Source organism: Bufo bufo, chromosome 3 (assembly GCF_905171765.1).
Source record: "Bufo bufo chromosome 3, aBufBuf1.1, whole genome shotgun sequence".
NCBI classification, from domain to species: domain Eukaryota; kingdom Metazoa; phylum Chordata; class Amphibia; order Anura; family Bufonidae; genus Bufo; species Bufo bufo.
In genome coordinates this window covers 155,836,522-155,851,534 of record NC_053391.1, presented here as the reverse complement: position 1 = coordinate 155,851,534, position 15,013 = coordinate 155,836,522, and the positions used below count along the sequence as shown (strand labels likewise).

The window sequence follows — 15,013 nt, the reverse complement described above, 5'->3', positions numbered from 1 at the left end:
TTCTGTTGCATGGGGGACGGGGTGAGCAGCCGCAGTGCAGCTATTCATTTATTTATTTATTTTGGAGTGAGGAGACGCAGTGGCACTGGTGGCGTGCCTATGGTATTGGGCACCCGGGGCGGATCTTTTCTCTGGCACCCCCCTTCCCCCCCCCCCCCCCCCCCCCCCCCCCCCACACACCAATAAAAAAAAAAACATATCTTTACATTTACATGTCCAGCTGTGGCTCCCACACAATATAATGATCCTCTGTGCCTCATCATACAGTATAATGATCCACAGCCCCCCCCCCCACAAGGTATAGTGACCCCCAATGCCCCTCATATAGTATAATGACCCGCCAGTGCCCCCATACATTATAAAGACCTCTAGTGTTTCTCATATAGTATAATTCCCCCAGTGCCCTCATACACTATAAAGACCCCCAATGCCCCTATACAGTATAATGACCCCCAACGTCCCCCATACAGTATTTTAACCAGTGGCCTCCCACTGTGTATAATGATCCCCCAGTGGCCCTCCCACACAGTATAATGACCCCACTCAGTGGCCCCCTCTTATACCTTTCATTTACTAACCGCAGCTCATTTCCTTGCACCACTTCTCTTCCCCCGGTCTGGCGCAGCAGTGAGACACGTCATGATGTCACCACTGGGCCGGGCCTGGAGGAGGGAGATCAGCTGCGATTAGTGAATGACGGGACCGCTGGCTCCCCTGCACTCCAGCAATAAGCACTTCCATATATATAGATGGAAGTGCTCATAGCAGCCGGCCTGGCACCCCCCTGAGAGCTGGCACCCAGGCGGAGCTGGCACCCCATTTGGCCCGCCCCCCAGGACCAGTGGGCCCCGGCACTTGTCCGGATATGCCACCGGATGACGCTGGCCCTGCCTATAAATAATTCAGATTTATCCATGTTCCCAGTGTTTTCTTGTGTCTTTGCGCATATAGCAGTTTGTCGCTCCATATAGTGCTCTTTCCTTGCGGCTGTGGTAGCATGCACCTGTACTTTCATACTGTTGGGAGGTGCTGGTTTAATTTTAGTTTTTGTATTGTACATTTGGGGGATTAACTGCCTCCATTTGCACTCCCGCCCATCTGCTCAGCGCTTTTAGGGTCCATTCACACGTCCGCAATTTCGTTCCGCATTTTGCGGAACGGAATTGCGGACCCATTCATTTCTATGGGGCAGCACGATGTGCTGCCCGGATCCGGAGTTGCGGATCCGGAATTGCGGATCCGCACTTCCGGGTCCGCAATTCCGATTCCGAAAAAAATAGTACATGTCCTATTCTTGTCCGCGGACAAGAATAGGCATTTTCTATTAAGTGCCGGCGATGTGCGGTCTGCAAAATGCGGAACGCACATGGCCGATGTCCGTGTTTTGTGGATCCGTGGATTTGTGGATCCGCAAAACACACACGGATGTGTCAATGGACCCTTAATCAGAGTGTTATATAGATGGATTCTACATTGTACAGAATTTTGTAGGCTTAGTTAAGCCCAAGAAAGACAAGTCTGATGGTGTAGGTCCCATCCGTTTGAAGCCACTTTGTCGCTGGTAGATAATTTTCATATAGTAAGTATAGCAGTAATGCAATTCAGATTTATCCATGTCTTTGCATGTGTCTTTGCACATGGAGCAGTGTGCTGCTACATTTGCTTCTGCACGCCAGCTGCGGTAGCATGTGCCTGGACTTTACTTCATACAGTTTGGTTGGATGGTGTAACCTTTTTACACTTATGAATGAGCGCTGAACTCATAGGCTGGGAGAAACAGTGGTGTTTTTAATTTCAACTTTGTTCTAGTAAAAGTTACGTTTTATTGTCAGGCGCGGGATGGATTACTGTTTTTCAACAGTCAGTCAGTTGGGCTGCTCAGTCTCAGTCAGTCGGGCTGCTCACATGTAACTTCCTCTTCCTATGGCCTCATGCACACAACCGTTTTTTTTGCGGTCCGCAAAAATGGGTTCCGTTTTTCCGTGATCGTTTTTTCATCCGTGGGTCTTCCTTGATTTTTGGAGGATCCACGGACATGAAAAAAAAGTCGTTTTGGTGTCCGCCTGGCCGTGCGGAGCCAAACGGATCCGTCCTGAATTACAATGCAAGTCAATGGGGACGGATCCATTTGACGTTGACACAATATGGTGCAATTTCAAATGGATCCGTCCCCCATTGACTTTCAATGTAAATATCTGAGTTTTCTCCAATCCGATGGTATATTTTAACTTGAAGAGTCCCCATCACCATGGGAACGCCTCTATGTTAGAATATACCATTGGATTTGAGTTAGATCGTGAAACTCAGATCCGACAGTATATTCTAACACAGAGGTGTTCCCATGGTGATGGGGACGCTTCAAGTTAGAATATACTGAGAACTGTGTACATGACTGCCCCCTGCTGCCTGGCAGCACCCGATCTCTTACAGGGGGCTGTGATCCGCACAATTAACCCCTCAGGTGCTGCACTTGAAGGGGTTAATTGTGCATATCATAGCCCCCTATAAGAGTTCAGGGGCTGCCAGGCAGCAGGGGGCAGACCCCCCTCCCTCCCCAGTTTTAATTTCATTGGTGGCCAGTGTGGCCCCCCGCCCCCCCTCCCTCCTTCTATTGTATTATTTTCATTGGTGGCACAGTGTGCGCCTCCCCCCGCCCCCCCTCCCTCTATTGTATTATCATTGGTGGCCAGTGTGCGCCCCCCCGGCCCCCCCTCTATTGTATTAATATCATTGGTGGCCAGTGTGCGGCCTCCCCTCTCCCCCCCCCGATCATTGGTGGCAGCGGAGAGTTCCGATCAGAGTCCCAGTTTAATCGCTGGGGCTCCGATCAGTAACCATGGCAACCAGGACGCTACTGCAGACCTGGTTGCCATGGTTACTTAGCAATATTAGAAGCATCATACTTACCTGCTGCGCTGTCTGTGACCGGCTGGGAGCTCCTCCTACTGGTAAGTGACAGGTCTGTGCGGCGCATTGCTTAATGATCTGTCACTTACCAGTAGGAGGAGCTCCCAGCCGGTCACAGACAGCGCAGCAGGTAAGTATGATGCCGGGGGGACGGAGAGGGGAGACCGCACACTGGCCACCAATGATATTAATGCAATAGAGGGGGGGCTGGGGGGGCACACACTGGCCACCAATGAAAATAATACAATAGAGGGAGGGAGAAGGGGCGGGGGGGCTGCACACTGTGCCACCAATGAAAATAATACAATAGAGGGAGGGAGCCGCACACTGTGCCACCAATGAAAATAATACAATAGAGGGAGGGGGGGCGGGGGGGCCGCACACTGCCACAAATGAAAATAATACAATAGAGGGAGGGAGGGGGGCAGGGGGGGCCGCTCTGGCCACCAATGAAATTAAAACTGGGGAGGGAGGGGGGTCTGCCCCCTGCTGCCTGGCAGCCCCTGATCTCTTATAGGGGGCTATGATATGCACAATTAACCCCTTCAGGTGCAGCACCTGAGGGGTTAATTGTGCGGATCACAGCCCCCTGTAAGAGATCGGGTGCTGCCAGGCAGCAGGGGGCAGTCATGTACACAGTTCTCAGTATATTCTAACTAGAAGCATCCCCATCACTATGGGAACGCCTCTGTGTTAGAATATACTGTCGGATTTGAGTTTTCACAAAGTGAAAACTCATCTCTGAAAAAGCTTTTATGCAGACGGATCTTCGGATCCGTCTGTATGAAAGTAACCTACGGCCACGGATCACAGACGCGGATGCCAATCTTGTGTGCATCCGTGTTCTTTCACGGACCCATTGACTTGAATGGGTCCGTGAACCGTTGTCCGTCAAAAAAATAGGACAGGTCATATTTTTTTGACGGACAGGAAACACAGATCACGGATGCGGCTGCAAAACGGTGCATTTTTCCGATTTTTCCACGGACCCATTGAAAGTCAATGGGTCCGCGAAAAAAAACGGAAAACGGCACAACCGCCACGGATGCACACAACGGTCGTGTGCATGAGGCCTATGTCAGTGGCTGCTCATGAGAAAGTCACTTTCCATGAAAAGGGAGGGACAGTCAACTAAGAGTTGAGCCATGGATGCAATATATTCATGTGGATGTGAAGAACAAAAGGGGAGCGCCTATTGAATAAAAGGAGCTAACATTACAAAGTGGTTGTTTTTTTATTACAAGGGTACTTATGACCATTGACCAATGCTCAAATAAAGTCAATATTAAAAGCTAGAATAAAGATATAAATATATGTTATTACAACAGTTGCTACTGTTTCACCATTCAGATAATGTTGACGGCTGAGGGGGACTATTATATTTTCTTTGTGTGTCTGTAGTTTACTGATGGGCTCACAGCGACCTGATGTTATTACTGCAGTGCTGTTGCAGTTAAAGGGAACCTGTCACCAGTTTTATGGTGTCCTAACTAAGGGCAACATAAATAAGTGACCGATTCTCTTGGCACAATGCTGGGTCACTTTCTTTAATTGACCCAGTCAATCTGCCAACATCTTGTATTGAAAAGCTCCAGCTGATAATGATGAGTCATGAATATTTATGAGCTCCTGACTCTCCCCGGCCACCTGCTGCTGAATGACAGTTTTTTTCCCATAGGAATCAGCAGCAGGTGGGCAGGGGAGTGGCTATAGCTCTGAATTAAATAAACGCTGGACTCAATGACATCACGCTGGACTCAAATCAGCTCATTAGCATGCGGCATCTTTGTGTGTATATTATGAGGTAACCATCTGTCACTCCAGTAAGTGAATACATCTAAGGTACTTTTTAGTAGTTAATGATTGTATATAATTAGTTAGATTATAATCAAAAAACCACATGACAGGTTCCCTTTATGTCATTTTTTGGGGGGATTACTTTTTATGCTACTTAAAGTTACCTACAGTATTATTTTCTAGAAAATGAATGCGCAAGATGAACCCACACTATAATATAATGTTTGCATACTTCTATTACGAGGGGCACTCCCAGCATGCTCTATTCACTTCTACGGGAGTGCTGAGAAGAACAGAGCAAGTATGCATGCTGGGAGTTGTAGTTTCACAACAGCTGGAGTACCGGAGGTTGCCTACCCCTGCTCTATTGTGATGCATTGAAATGAAACAAATGCTTGAACACTATAGCACCGCTGATATTAAAGTCTTAAGGCTGTATTACACAGCCCGATGTGGCAAACGATTGTCGGGAAGGTAGTATTCCCTCCTGGCAATCGCCTGCTCGCTAGCGGAGGAGACTGCTGCTATTACATGCAGCGATCTCTTCCGCAGCATGGAGAGGAGTGAACGCTAGGCCATCGCTCGCCGCCATGCTGTATAGTGGTTTGCCAGCAGCAGATTGTTATTAGACACCACAATCTGCCGCCTGCAAGTGATTATTTTTTAACATGGTAAACGATTTGGATTGCCCAATGATCGAGTGTTTGCTCGTTTATCGGGAAATCGGCGGCAGTATTACACTGCAAAAATAGGCAGGTGTAATACAGGCTTAAGACCACCACAGAATTTTTATTGTAAGCTTGATATTGATATACTCTGCAGGTTTCTCTAAATGATTCCACTATTCATTGCATTGGCCCACCCTGGTTTATTTAACTCACCTCAGTTTGGATGACATGTTCTTGGCAGATCTGTCTGTATGAAAAGCAGGAAGCTAGTTGACTCCTAGTGAACAGTCTATTATTCAAGTCTCAGAGATAAATATCTCCAAAAAAGGAGGAGACAAGCTAGCAGACTGAGAAGAGCTGTCACAAACAAGGATCTTTTTCTTTTTTTTTTTTTAAAGTTTTTTAGTGATTTTATAGCTTGCTTTTTCATGCACTCTATCACTTTACATTGAAGTAGGGTATTGGCTCTAAAGTATGTAACCTACATAAACCCCTAAATATTTTATTGGGGTCCTTTGAAGTTGTACATGTTAGGCTTCTTTCACATCAATGTGCAGGCTGTTAACTATAATGGGCCGATTGACTATTATGGGATCTGGCGGAGATCTGGCCGCCACCCTGCAAAAATGCTGAAATGCGGACGGACGAAAACCTCAGGGATATTTGCTGGGTAGTGGCTGGATCTCCGCCGGATCCCATTATAGTAAGTGTGGCTGGCAGGCATTGCAGTAACATGGGCCAATGCTGGATCCACAGAGGTCCGGCGGGCTGTTCTCAACCAAAACAGCCTGCCGGAGCTAAAAACGCTGGTGTAAAACTAGCCATATGCTATTTATGGTGGTCAATGGTAAATTACCTAGTCTGATTATTGCAGGCTCAAAAAGATGTCCATCAAGTTCATCCTTTTTAGACAAACCTCCGTTTATCCAGAGGCCAAAACCCCTCTTTAATTTGCCATAAAATGAAAAATATTATTATTGAATATGTTTTATATACTACTTTATTTTACTGCGGTGGTTATAGTTTATGTTGTTTTAGGATGCTGTTTCAGTACTCTAGTGGGCCCCTGCAAAGGGTTAAAAGAGTTTTCCGAGACGTCATTATTGATAAGTCATTATGTAGTGCCCTGGAGCAGGGTTACTTTGAAGTCTAGACATTTGTGGAGATTTGCCTATTTCTCCTATGCAAAGTTATAAACTTCTTACTTTTATTTCACTTTAAATGGTTAACTTGCAATCACTTATACTGTTTAATACTGCCTAAATGTATTTCATATGTTTGGTGTGATGAATACCTTGCTCATTTGCAAAGCATTATGGAAAGGGTTAATGGACAATGAGAGACTTTTGTGACTGGTAATTTTACTCAGCTACCATAAGGTTTGAAGAAGAGCATGTTTTAGAGGGAAAAAGCCAAAAGTTGTTTACTACCAAAACCAGACTGACCTTTTGAATGCCAGGTATTGGTATGTTATCATGTCTGAAAACCTGTTTTTGTCTGAAACATCTGCTTTCTATTGAATATCATTTAAACTCTAATGTAAGTCTATGAGATACAGGAGTTGAAACATTGTATTTGTTGTGCTGAGCTTCTTCACTCCACCCCTCCTACTAGACGGGTCTAGTTCAGCTACAATTGGTATATAAGGGGAGCAGTCAGAGTCTTGCAGCTAGGGAACAGTGCTTGGAGGGGGATACTCTGTCAGACTACCTGAATGACCATGAAGATCTCTATTAGGGTGAATAGGAAAGCAAATCAAAAGATCCCATGTACTAGGCCCCTAAGGGCCCTTGCAGACGAGCCTGTCCGGATTAGGTCCAGGTGTGTTGCTTCTGCGGAAAATCATGCGAGTAGGTACGCAATTGCAGTCAGTTTTGACTGCGATTGCGTTCCGTCGTTCAGTTTTTATTGCGCGGGTGCAATGCGTTTTGCACGCGCGTGATAAAAAACTGACTGTGGTACCCAGACCCAAACCCGAACTTCTTCACTGAAGTTCGGGTTTGGGATCGGTGTTCTGTATATTTTATTATTTTCCATTAGAACATGGTTATAATGGAAAATAATAGCATTCTTTAATTCAGAATGCTAAGTAAAAGGTCCATTGTGGGGTTAAAAATAAAAAAAAATTGTAACTCACCTCATCCACTTGATTGCGCAGTCGGGCTCGTCTTCTTTCTTCTTCTTGCAGGATCTGGCTGTAAAAGGACCTTCGGTGATGTCATCGCAGGTCCTGCTGAATGAAGATAGAAGGTTCTTTTCCAGCCAGGTCCTGCAAGAAGAAGAAGAAAGAAGACGAGCCCGACTGCGCAATCAAGTGGATGAGGTGAGCTAAAAAAAAAATAATTTAACCCCACAATGGACCCTTTACTTAGCATTCTGAATTAAAGAATGCTATTATTTTCCATTATAACCATGTCATAATGAAAAATGATAAAGTAAATAGGGTCCCTGTTAACTCATCCCTCGTCTCCTTAGCAACCATGCATGAAAATCGCATTGCATCCGCACTTGCTTGCGGATGCTTGCGATTTTCACGCATCCCTATTCATTTCTATGAAATTAATATAGAACATGCTGCGATTTTCACACAACGCACAAGTGATGCATGAAAATCAGCACTCATCTGAACAGCCCCATTGAAGTGAATGCACCCACGCGGAATACTCGCCCGTGTAAAAGGGGCCTAAGGGGGATAATAGTTATAAAAAAAGATTAAAAAACCCTACCAATATCTCAAAAGTTTAAATCACGCTCCCTTTCCCACTTTTACGCAAAAACTGCGGCTCGGATGCGGACCAGAAAAACGGTCGTGTGCAAGAGGCCTTAGAGTCACAAATATTACATACAGTCAACTTTGTAGTGGACAATGCTTGATACTACAGACAGGCCACACAGGCCTCTATCACTGCGGCGGCAGCCGTGCCTACTTGGACAATGGAGGAAGACACAGACGTGCACTGACCGTCAGAGCTGGACAAAGCAGCAGGTGCGCTTCGATGCTCACTGGGAGCAGAGGGACACTGGCAGACGACCACTGCCGGTGTTACATACTGCACCCGAACTAAGTTATAGCATAAATGTAACACAATAGATGACTGATTCTCTTGAAATATCTTTGGCCCTATTCTTATGAATTGGTCGGAAGATTCATTTCAGGTAGAAATAAATTCAACCTGAATGAAAAGTGCCCTAACAGCCTTAAATAATAGACTCATAGGGGGGGCAGCAGCTTCGGCAGCTGCAGTAGCAATACAATATGGAGCATGTTGGACAGGGAGACAGTGATGGTAGCATGATTAATAGTCAGTCAGCAATGGCAGACCTATTCATTGGCATCAGCTGCATTTGAAAATCCTCACAGATCCGTGCCTGGTAATACAACAATTTTGCCTCCCTTTTGGTATCAGGAAAACATTCTTTCATTTTGCTTTCATAGAGAAGGTCTACAATCATGGCTAGCCAGTGGTCATCTCTTTGCTTGATGCTAATGAGGAGGCACCAAGTTGCAGTGCAAGGACCCTGGCAAGGCCCCTTTATACCCTTAAGCATCCCCTCTATATTCAAGTCTTAAAGGGGTTATGCCTTGATCGATGTAAAAAATGAAAATCAGACATAATATAGTACCGGACAATCTCATTCTAACAAATCTAGCACCAGCCCTGTACCATACTTGGATCCAGAGATCTCCCCATTCACTGCTCCAATTGCTCGGCTAGATTATCCTTAGCCTGGCAGCTCAGGGTGTGTGTCCTTTATGCTGCAGCTCTCTCTCTATAAATGTCACAGCTTCTAATAGAACGTACTAAGCACGTTTGACCAGCTCAGTGAGATGGACAAAAAATAAGGAAAACAAAAATCAGCAGGTGGCGCTATACAGAAAGGTTTTATTGAATAACTCAGTAACTATACTAAATTTTTAATTACATGCAATTACAAAAATATTCTGATTCAGGTGCTGGATTGAAAACTGTAAGATATGTTTCATAACACAACCCATCAAAGAATGTGGATACAATGCAATTCAAGAGGGGGAAGCTGAGTGCACAGGGCATCTGGGGGGTGTCCAGACATGGCATCTGGAGATGTCAGACTGTAAGGGTCCATTCACACGTCCGTAAGTGTTTTACGGATCTGAAAACACGGACACCTGCAATGTGGTGCGATCCGCAATTTGCGGACAGCACATCACAGACACTATAATAGAAAATGCCTTTTCTGGTCCGCAATTGCGGACAAGAATAGGACATGTTCTATTTTTTTCAGGAACGGAATTGCGGATCCCAAAAAAAGAATGCGGATTCCGAAAATGCGGATTCACATGCGTTCCAGCCCCATTGAAAGTGAATGGGTCCACAAATTGCGGAACGAATGCAGACATGTGAATGGACCCTAAATGAAATCAAAGATACAGGCTGCGCCTAAAGGCAGCATTTCTGAGAATGTTATACTAGTAAATTGCTGTTTGTATCACAGTTGTCACAATACCATCCTGCATCTCTTTTTCCAATGAAATGGCCTGTTGTACTTGCTCTTGGAGAAAGCAAAGATCAAAAATGAGTCCTGCCCACCTCAAGAGCTTTTTAAGCAAACTTTTTAGGCCCCTTTCACACAGGCGAGTATTCTGCGCGGATGCGATGCGTGAGTTGCACCCGCACTGAATACCGACCCATTAATTTCTATGGGGCTGTTCACATGAGCGGTGATTTTCACGCATCACTTGTGCGTTGCGTGAAAATCGCAGCATGCTCTATATTCTGCATTTTTCACGCAACGCAGGCCCCATAGAAGTGAATGGGGTTGCGTGAAAATCGCAAGCATCCGCAAGCAAGTGCGGATGCTGTGCGATTTTCACGCACGGTTGCTAGGAGACGATCGGGATGGAGACCCGATCATTATTATTTTCCCTTATAACATGGTTATAAGGGGAAATAATAGCATTCTGAATACAGAATGCATAGTAAAATAGCGCTGGAAGGGTTAAAAAAAATAAAAAAAATAAATTAACTCACCTTAGTCCACTTGATCGCACAGCCGGCATCTCCTTCTGTCTCCTTTGCTGAACAGGACCTGTGGTGACGTCATTCCGGTCATCACATGATCCATCACATGATCTTTTACCATGGTGATGGATCATGTGATGACCGGAGTGACGTCACCACAGGTCCTGTTCAGCAAAGGAGACAGAAGGAGACAGAAGGAGATGCCGGGCTGCGCGATCAAGTGGACTAAGGTGAGTTAAATTATTATTATTATTTTTTTAACCCCTCCAGCGCTATTTTACTATGCATTCTGTATTCAGAATGCTATTATTTCCCCTTATAACCATGTTATAAGGGAAAATAATACAATCTACAGAACACCGATCCCAAGCCCGAACTTCTGTGAAGAAGTACGAGTTTGGGTACCAAACATGCGCGATTTTTCTCACGCGAGTGCAAAACGCATTACAATGTTTAGCACTCGCGCGGAAAAATCGCGCGTGTTCCCGCAACGCACCCGCACATTTTCCCACAACGCCCGTCTGAAAGAGGCCTTAGAGTTAGTATATCGTAGTTCATTATAAATAGCAGAAGTATGATCTCTCCTGTGACTATTATATAAAGACAGTACTATACAGTGCTGATACATTATGGATGAAAATCTTCATACCTTCTGAAACTCAATACATTGAGTGCCTGCTGCAGATCTGTTCTGTAGAATTTCAGCCAAACATTAGACTGCCACACTTTTTATGGAAAACCACGAATCAATTAACAAAAGTCTCCTTCCTATTTTATGAACTGTCCACTAATTTACTGTTGAATAATAACCTTATAGATGTTTCCAAAAAAAATTTCAGGAGATGCAGGAGAAAGCCATAAAATAATAAGAGCCATCTGAGCAGATGAATCTAATGCTGCTCCATCACCACCGCTGCAGTGGTCCCATCTGGTCCTTGTTTACTGCACTACAGCAATATTGTGCCCATCTACCTATGTCTCTGGCTTCAGTATTGTACGTACATCAGAAGACCACCATGGACAGTAATTTCTGCAGCGATCACTTTGGTAGACCAGCATGTTATTGCTACTTGGGGACCGGGACCCCCAGAGCAGCGACTGGTGTGGGAATTTATCAATGGTCTTACTCTTAAAATATTTTATGAACTTTCCCCTCTTGGCAAACTATTTGCTGATCTTAAAAAATTTGGTATAAAATAAATATACATGCAAAATACAGAAAATACGTCTACCTTTTAAGAACATGAAGTTCTAAGTGCAGATAAAATAACCCTTTAAAGCAGAGAGCTTCCTAAGAGAACCGTAACATGCAAAAATGACAAAAAGTAAAGGAAACATTTCAAGTATATATGAATTTCAGCAAAAAAAAGTGCAAGATTGTCATTAGTTTTTTTTTTTTTTCAAATGACTCACATCAGCTACTCTAATCTTTCATCAGTAGCAAGCATATTGCTAAACAAAATAGCCATCTATGCACACACTCAGCAGTAAGATCACTGAAAATGTCATAGAAGAAATAGAAGAGAATCAGAGTCTTTTTTACCATGTCAGGGAGTTGCATGTTCAGAGGAAAAAAAGCATAAAAAGGACTTCCAAGTGAGAGGAGAAACAGGAAGAGGGAAGCTGGAGGGGCGGGGGAGTGGTGATTTACAGATGAGGAAATTACATTTGTCAGTATATCCTTTACTGTTCTTACAGTTATCCACATTAGGCTCCTATTGCATGCTTTATTGTCCTGGAAAAAGGAAAGGGAATCCAAAAGCACCTGTTTTAACTTTCCAGATGCTAGTATCCAAAAGCACAACTTTCCAGATGCTAGTATCACAATGCTGGAGTGTTCAATGTTTCATGTAGACCTTTTTTTGGTATCTTATACTGTATACTGTACCAATACCCCCACCTCCACATATGGTAAAACATATGGTTAAGCCAAGCATTTGTGGACTTAATAAAGTGAACATCAATCTGCAGAGAAAAAGACACATGCTATACATTGATCCATTACTGCTAAGTAGAAATGAGTGAATCAACTCTGACGCTCGGAAATTAAAACTGATTTTTTTCAAAAAATCTGATTCATTCGAATCAGAATTTTGTGTAATTTGGTTTCTGAGAATTGAGGATAGATGAGAAAGGGAGAAAAAAACACAAGGAACTTTGTATGTTTTGACCAAAGTACATAGGCCCATGTAACACATCCCTGTGGCCTCTTTTGATTGGGTCTCTACACTCATGTCAAGACAGAAATGCGTCAAATTTGATAAGTTTTTCTAAAATAATGGTAAAGCAGACTCTTGCTCGACTGACGTAAAATTAAGTTCCCATTATGATAAATGGGACCATTTAGGACTGAGCTGTCCTTGTCTGTAATCTTTGCCTTAGGCCACATTAACACAAACGTATGTGTTTTGCATTCGTGTGAATGTAGCCTAAGGCAAAAAATATGGATGACGTCCTTTTGGCATCCGTATTGCATGTTTTTTTTTTTGCAGATTCATTCTAATTCAAATTAATTCTAACCTTTCTAATTTGCCCTTCCCGCTATCAGACCACAACCTACTCACCATCAGAGAAAGCTTCAGTGCACAGTCCCCACAGACCCTCTACACAACTGCTCAGTCCTCTTCTCCCAAAACCCGCTTCTCCACCATTATAGAAGAAAAACTCTCCACTCTACTCTCCAAATCACATCTCACCACCTGTACACTTGATACGATCCCATCCCACCCCACCTCACCCCAAACCTCACCACAGTGTTTATCCCAGCCCTGACCCATCTCTTCAACCTATCACTAACCTCTGGTGTCTTCCCCTTTGGTTTTAAACATGCTACCATTACACCCATCCTCAAAAAGCCTTCACTTGACCCATCTTCTTGGTCCAGTTATCGCCCCATATCACTTCTTCCATATGCCTCAAAGCTACTTGAGCAACATGTCCATTCTGAACTGTCCTCTCATCTCTCCTCCTGCACCCTCTTTGACCGGCTACAATCTGGCTTCCGACCCCACTACTCGACTGAGACTGCCCTCACCAAAGTCACCAATGATCTACTAATGGCCAAAACCAAAAAACATTTCTCTGTCCTCCTTCTCCTTGACCTGTCCTCTGCCTTTGACACTGTCGACCACTCCCTTCTGTTACAAACTCTCTCATCTCTTGGCATCACTGACCTCGCCCTCTCCTGGATCACATCATACCTCACAGAGCGGACATTTAGCGTCTCCCACTCTCACAACACCTCCTTGTCTCATTCCCTATCTGTTGGTGTCCCTCAAGGCTCTGTCCTAGGACCCCTGCTCTTCTCTATCTACACATTTGGCCTGGGACAGCTCATAGAGTCCCATGGTTTTCAGTATCACTTTTATGCTGATGACACACAAATCTACCTATCACCACCTTACTATCCAGAATCCCACAATGCTTATCTTTCATATCCTCCTTCTCCTCTCGCTTTCTAAAACTTAACATGGATAAAACAGAATTCATCATCTTTCCCCCATCTTGCTCAACCCCCCCCAATAGACCTATCTATCACGATCAATGGCTGCACACTTTCCCCGGTCAACCAAGTCCGCTGCCTTGGAGTGACCTTGGATTCTGCCGTATCTTTCCGACTGCACATCCAAGCCCTTTCCACCACCTGCCGCCTACAACTAAAAAACATCTCCCGCATACACGCTTTCCTCAACTTTGAGTCTGCGAAAATGCTTGTACATGCTCTCATCATCTCCCGCCTGACTACTGCAACATCCTCCTCTGTGGCCTTCGATCTAGCACTCTCGCACCCCTCCAATCTATCCTCAACTCTGCTGCCCGACTAATCCACCTCTCCCCTCTGACAATGCCTTCACTGGCTCCCCATTGCCCACTGAATTCAGTTAAAAATACTAACAAATACATACAAGGCTGTCCACAACCTGTCCCCCCCCCTACATCTCTGAGCTACTTATCCGATACATCCCCACACGCAATCTCCGATCCTCATAAGACCTCCTTCTCTCCTCTTATCACCTCTTCCCACAATAGCCTCCAAGACTACTCCCCTGCATCCCCCATACTCGGGAACTCACTACCTCAACATATCAGATTCTCACCTACAGTGGAATCCTTCAAAAGAAACCTGAAAACCCACTTCTTTAGACAAGCCTACAACCAGTGACCCTGCTGCCTCTATACCGCCATAACCAGCTTTACCCTCTCCTACTGTGTCCTTCCTCCATCCCTTGTAGATTCCAAGCGCCCATGTGCAGGGCCCTCTCTCCTTCTGTACCAGTTTGTAACTCGTCTTGTTCATGCTTAGTGCAACTGTCTGTATTATGTATGTATACCCCTTCTCATATGTATAGCACTATGGAATGACTGGCGCTTTAATAATAAATAATAATAATAATTGTACAAACGCCTATCTTTGTCCGCAAAACGGACAAGAATAGGAAATGCTCTATATTTTTTGCGGGGCTACGGAATGGACATACTGATGCAGACTTCTGTCCGCATCTTTTGCAGACCCATTGAAATGAATGGGTCCTCATCCAATCTGAAAAAAAAAGGAGCGGACATGGAAACAAAATACGTCATGTGCATATAGCCTAATTAGTAGATTATGTCAGATAACCTATATTGGGATGTATGGTGATA

At 44.5% G+C, this 15,013-nt stretch overlaps 1 protein-coding gene across 2 annotated transcripts in view; it reads right to left on the bottom strand.

Annotated features, from left to right (window-relative positions):
* The window catches only part of LOC120994858 (granulocyte-macrophage colony-stimulating factor receptor subunit alpha-like), a 182,851-nt gene extending 170,895 nt beyond the window's left edge, over positions 1 to 11,956 (bottom strand). Inside the window, exon 1 of one of the 2 annotated variants that reach the window (XM_040423713.1) lies at positions 11,916 to 11,956. Coding sequence is in view for 1 of the 2 variants with exons in the window: in XM_040423712.1 (XP_040279646.1) it covers positions 5,586 to 5,602 (17 nt within the window). In the remaining variant the exon portion in view is untranslated. Of the gene's footprint in view, positions 1 to 5,585; positions 5,628 to 11,915 lie in introns of those variants that run through there. The other variant, XM_040423712.1, reaches the window with a different exon arrangement.
* Positions 11,957 to 15,013: the final 3,057 nt, after the last annotated feature.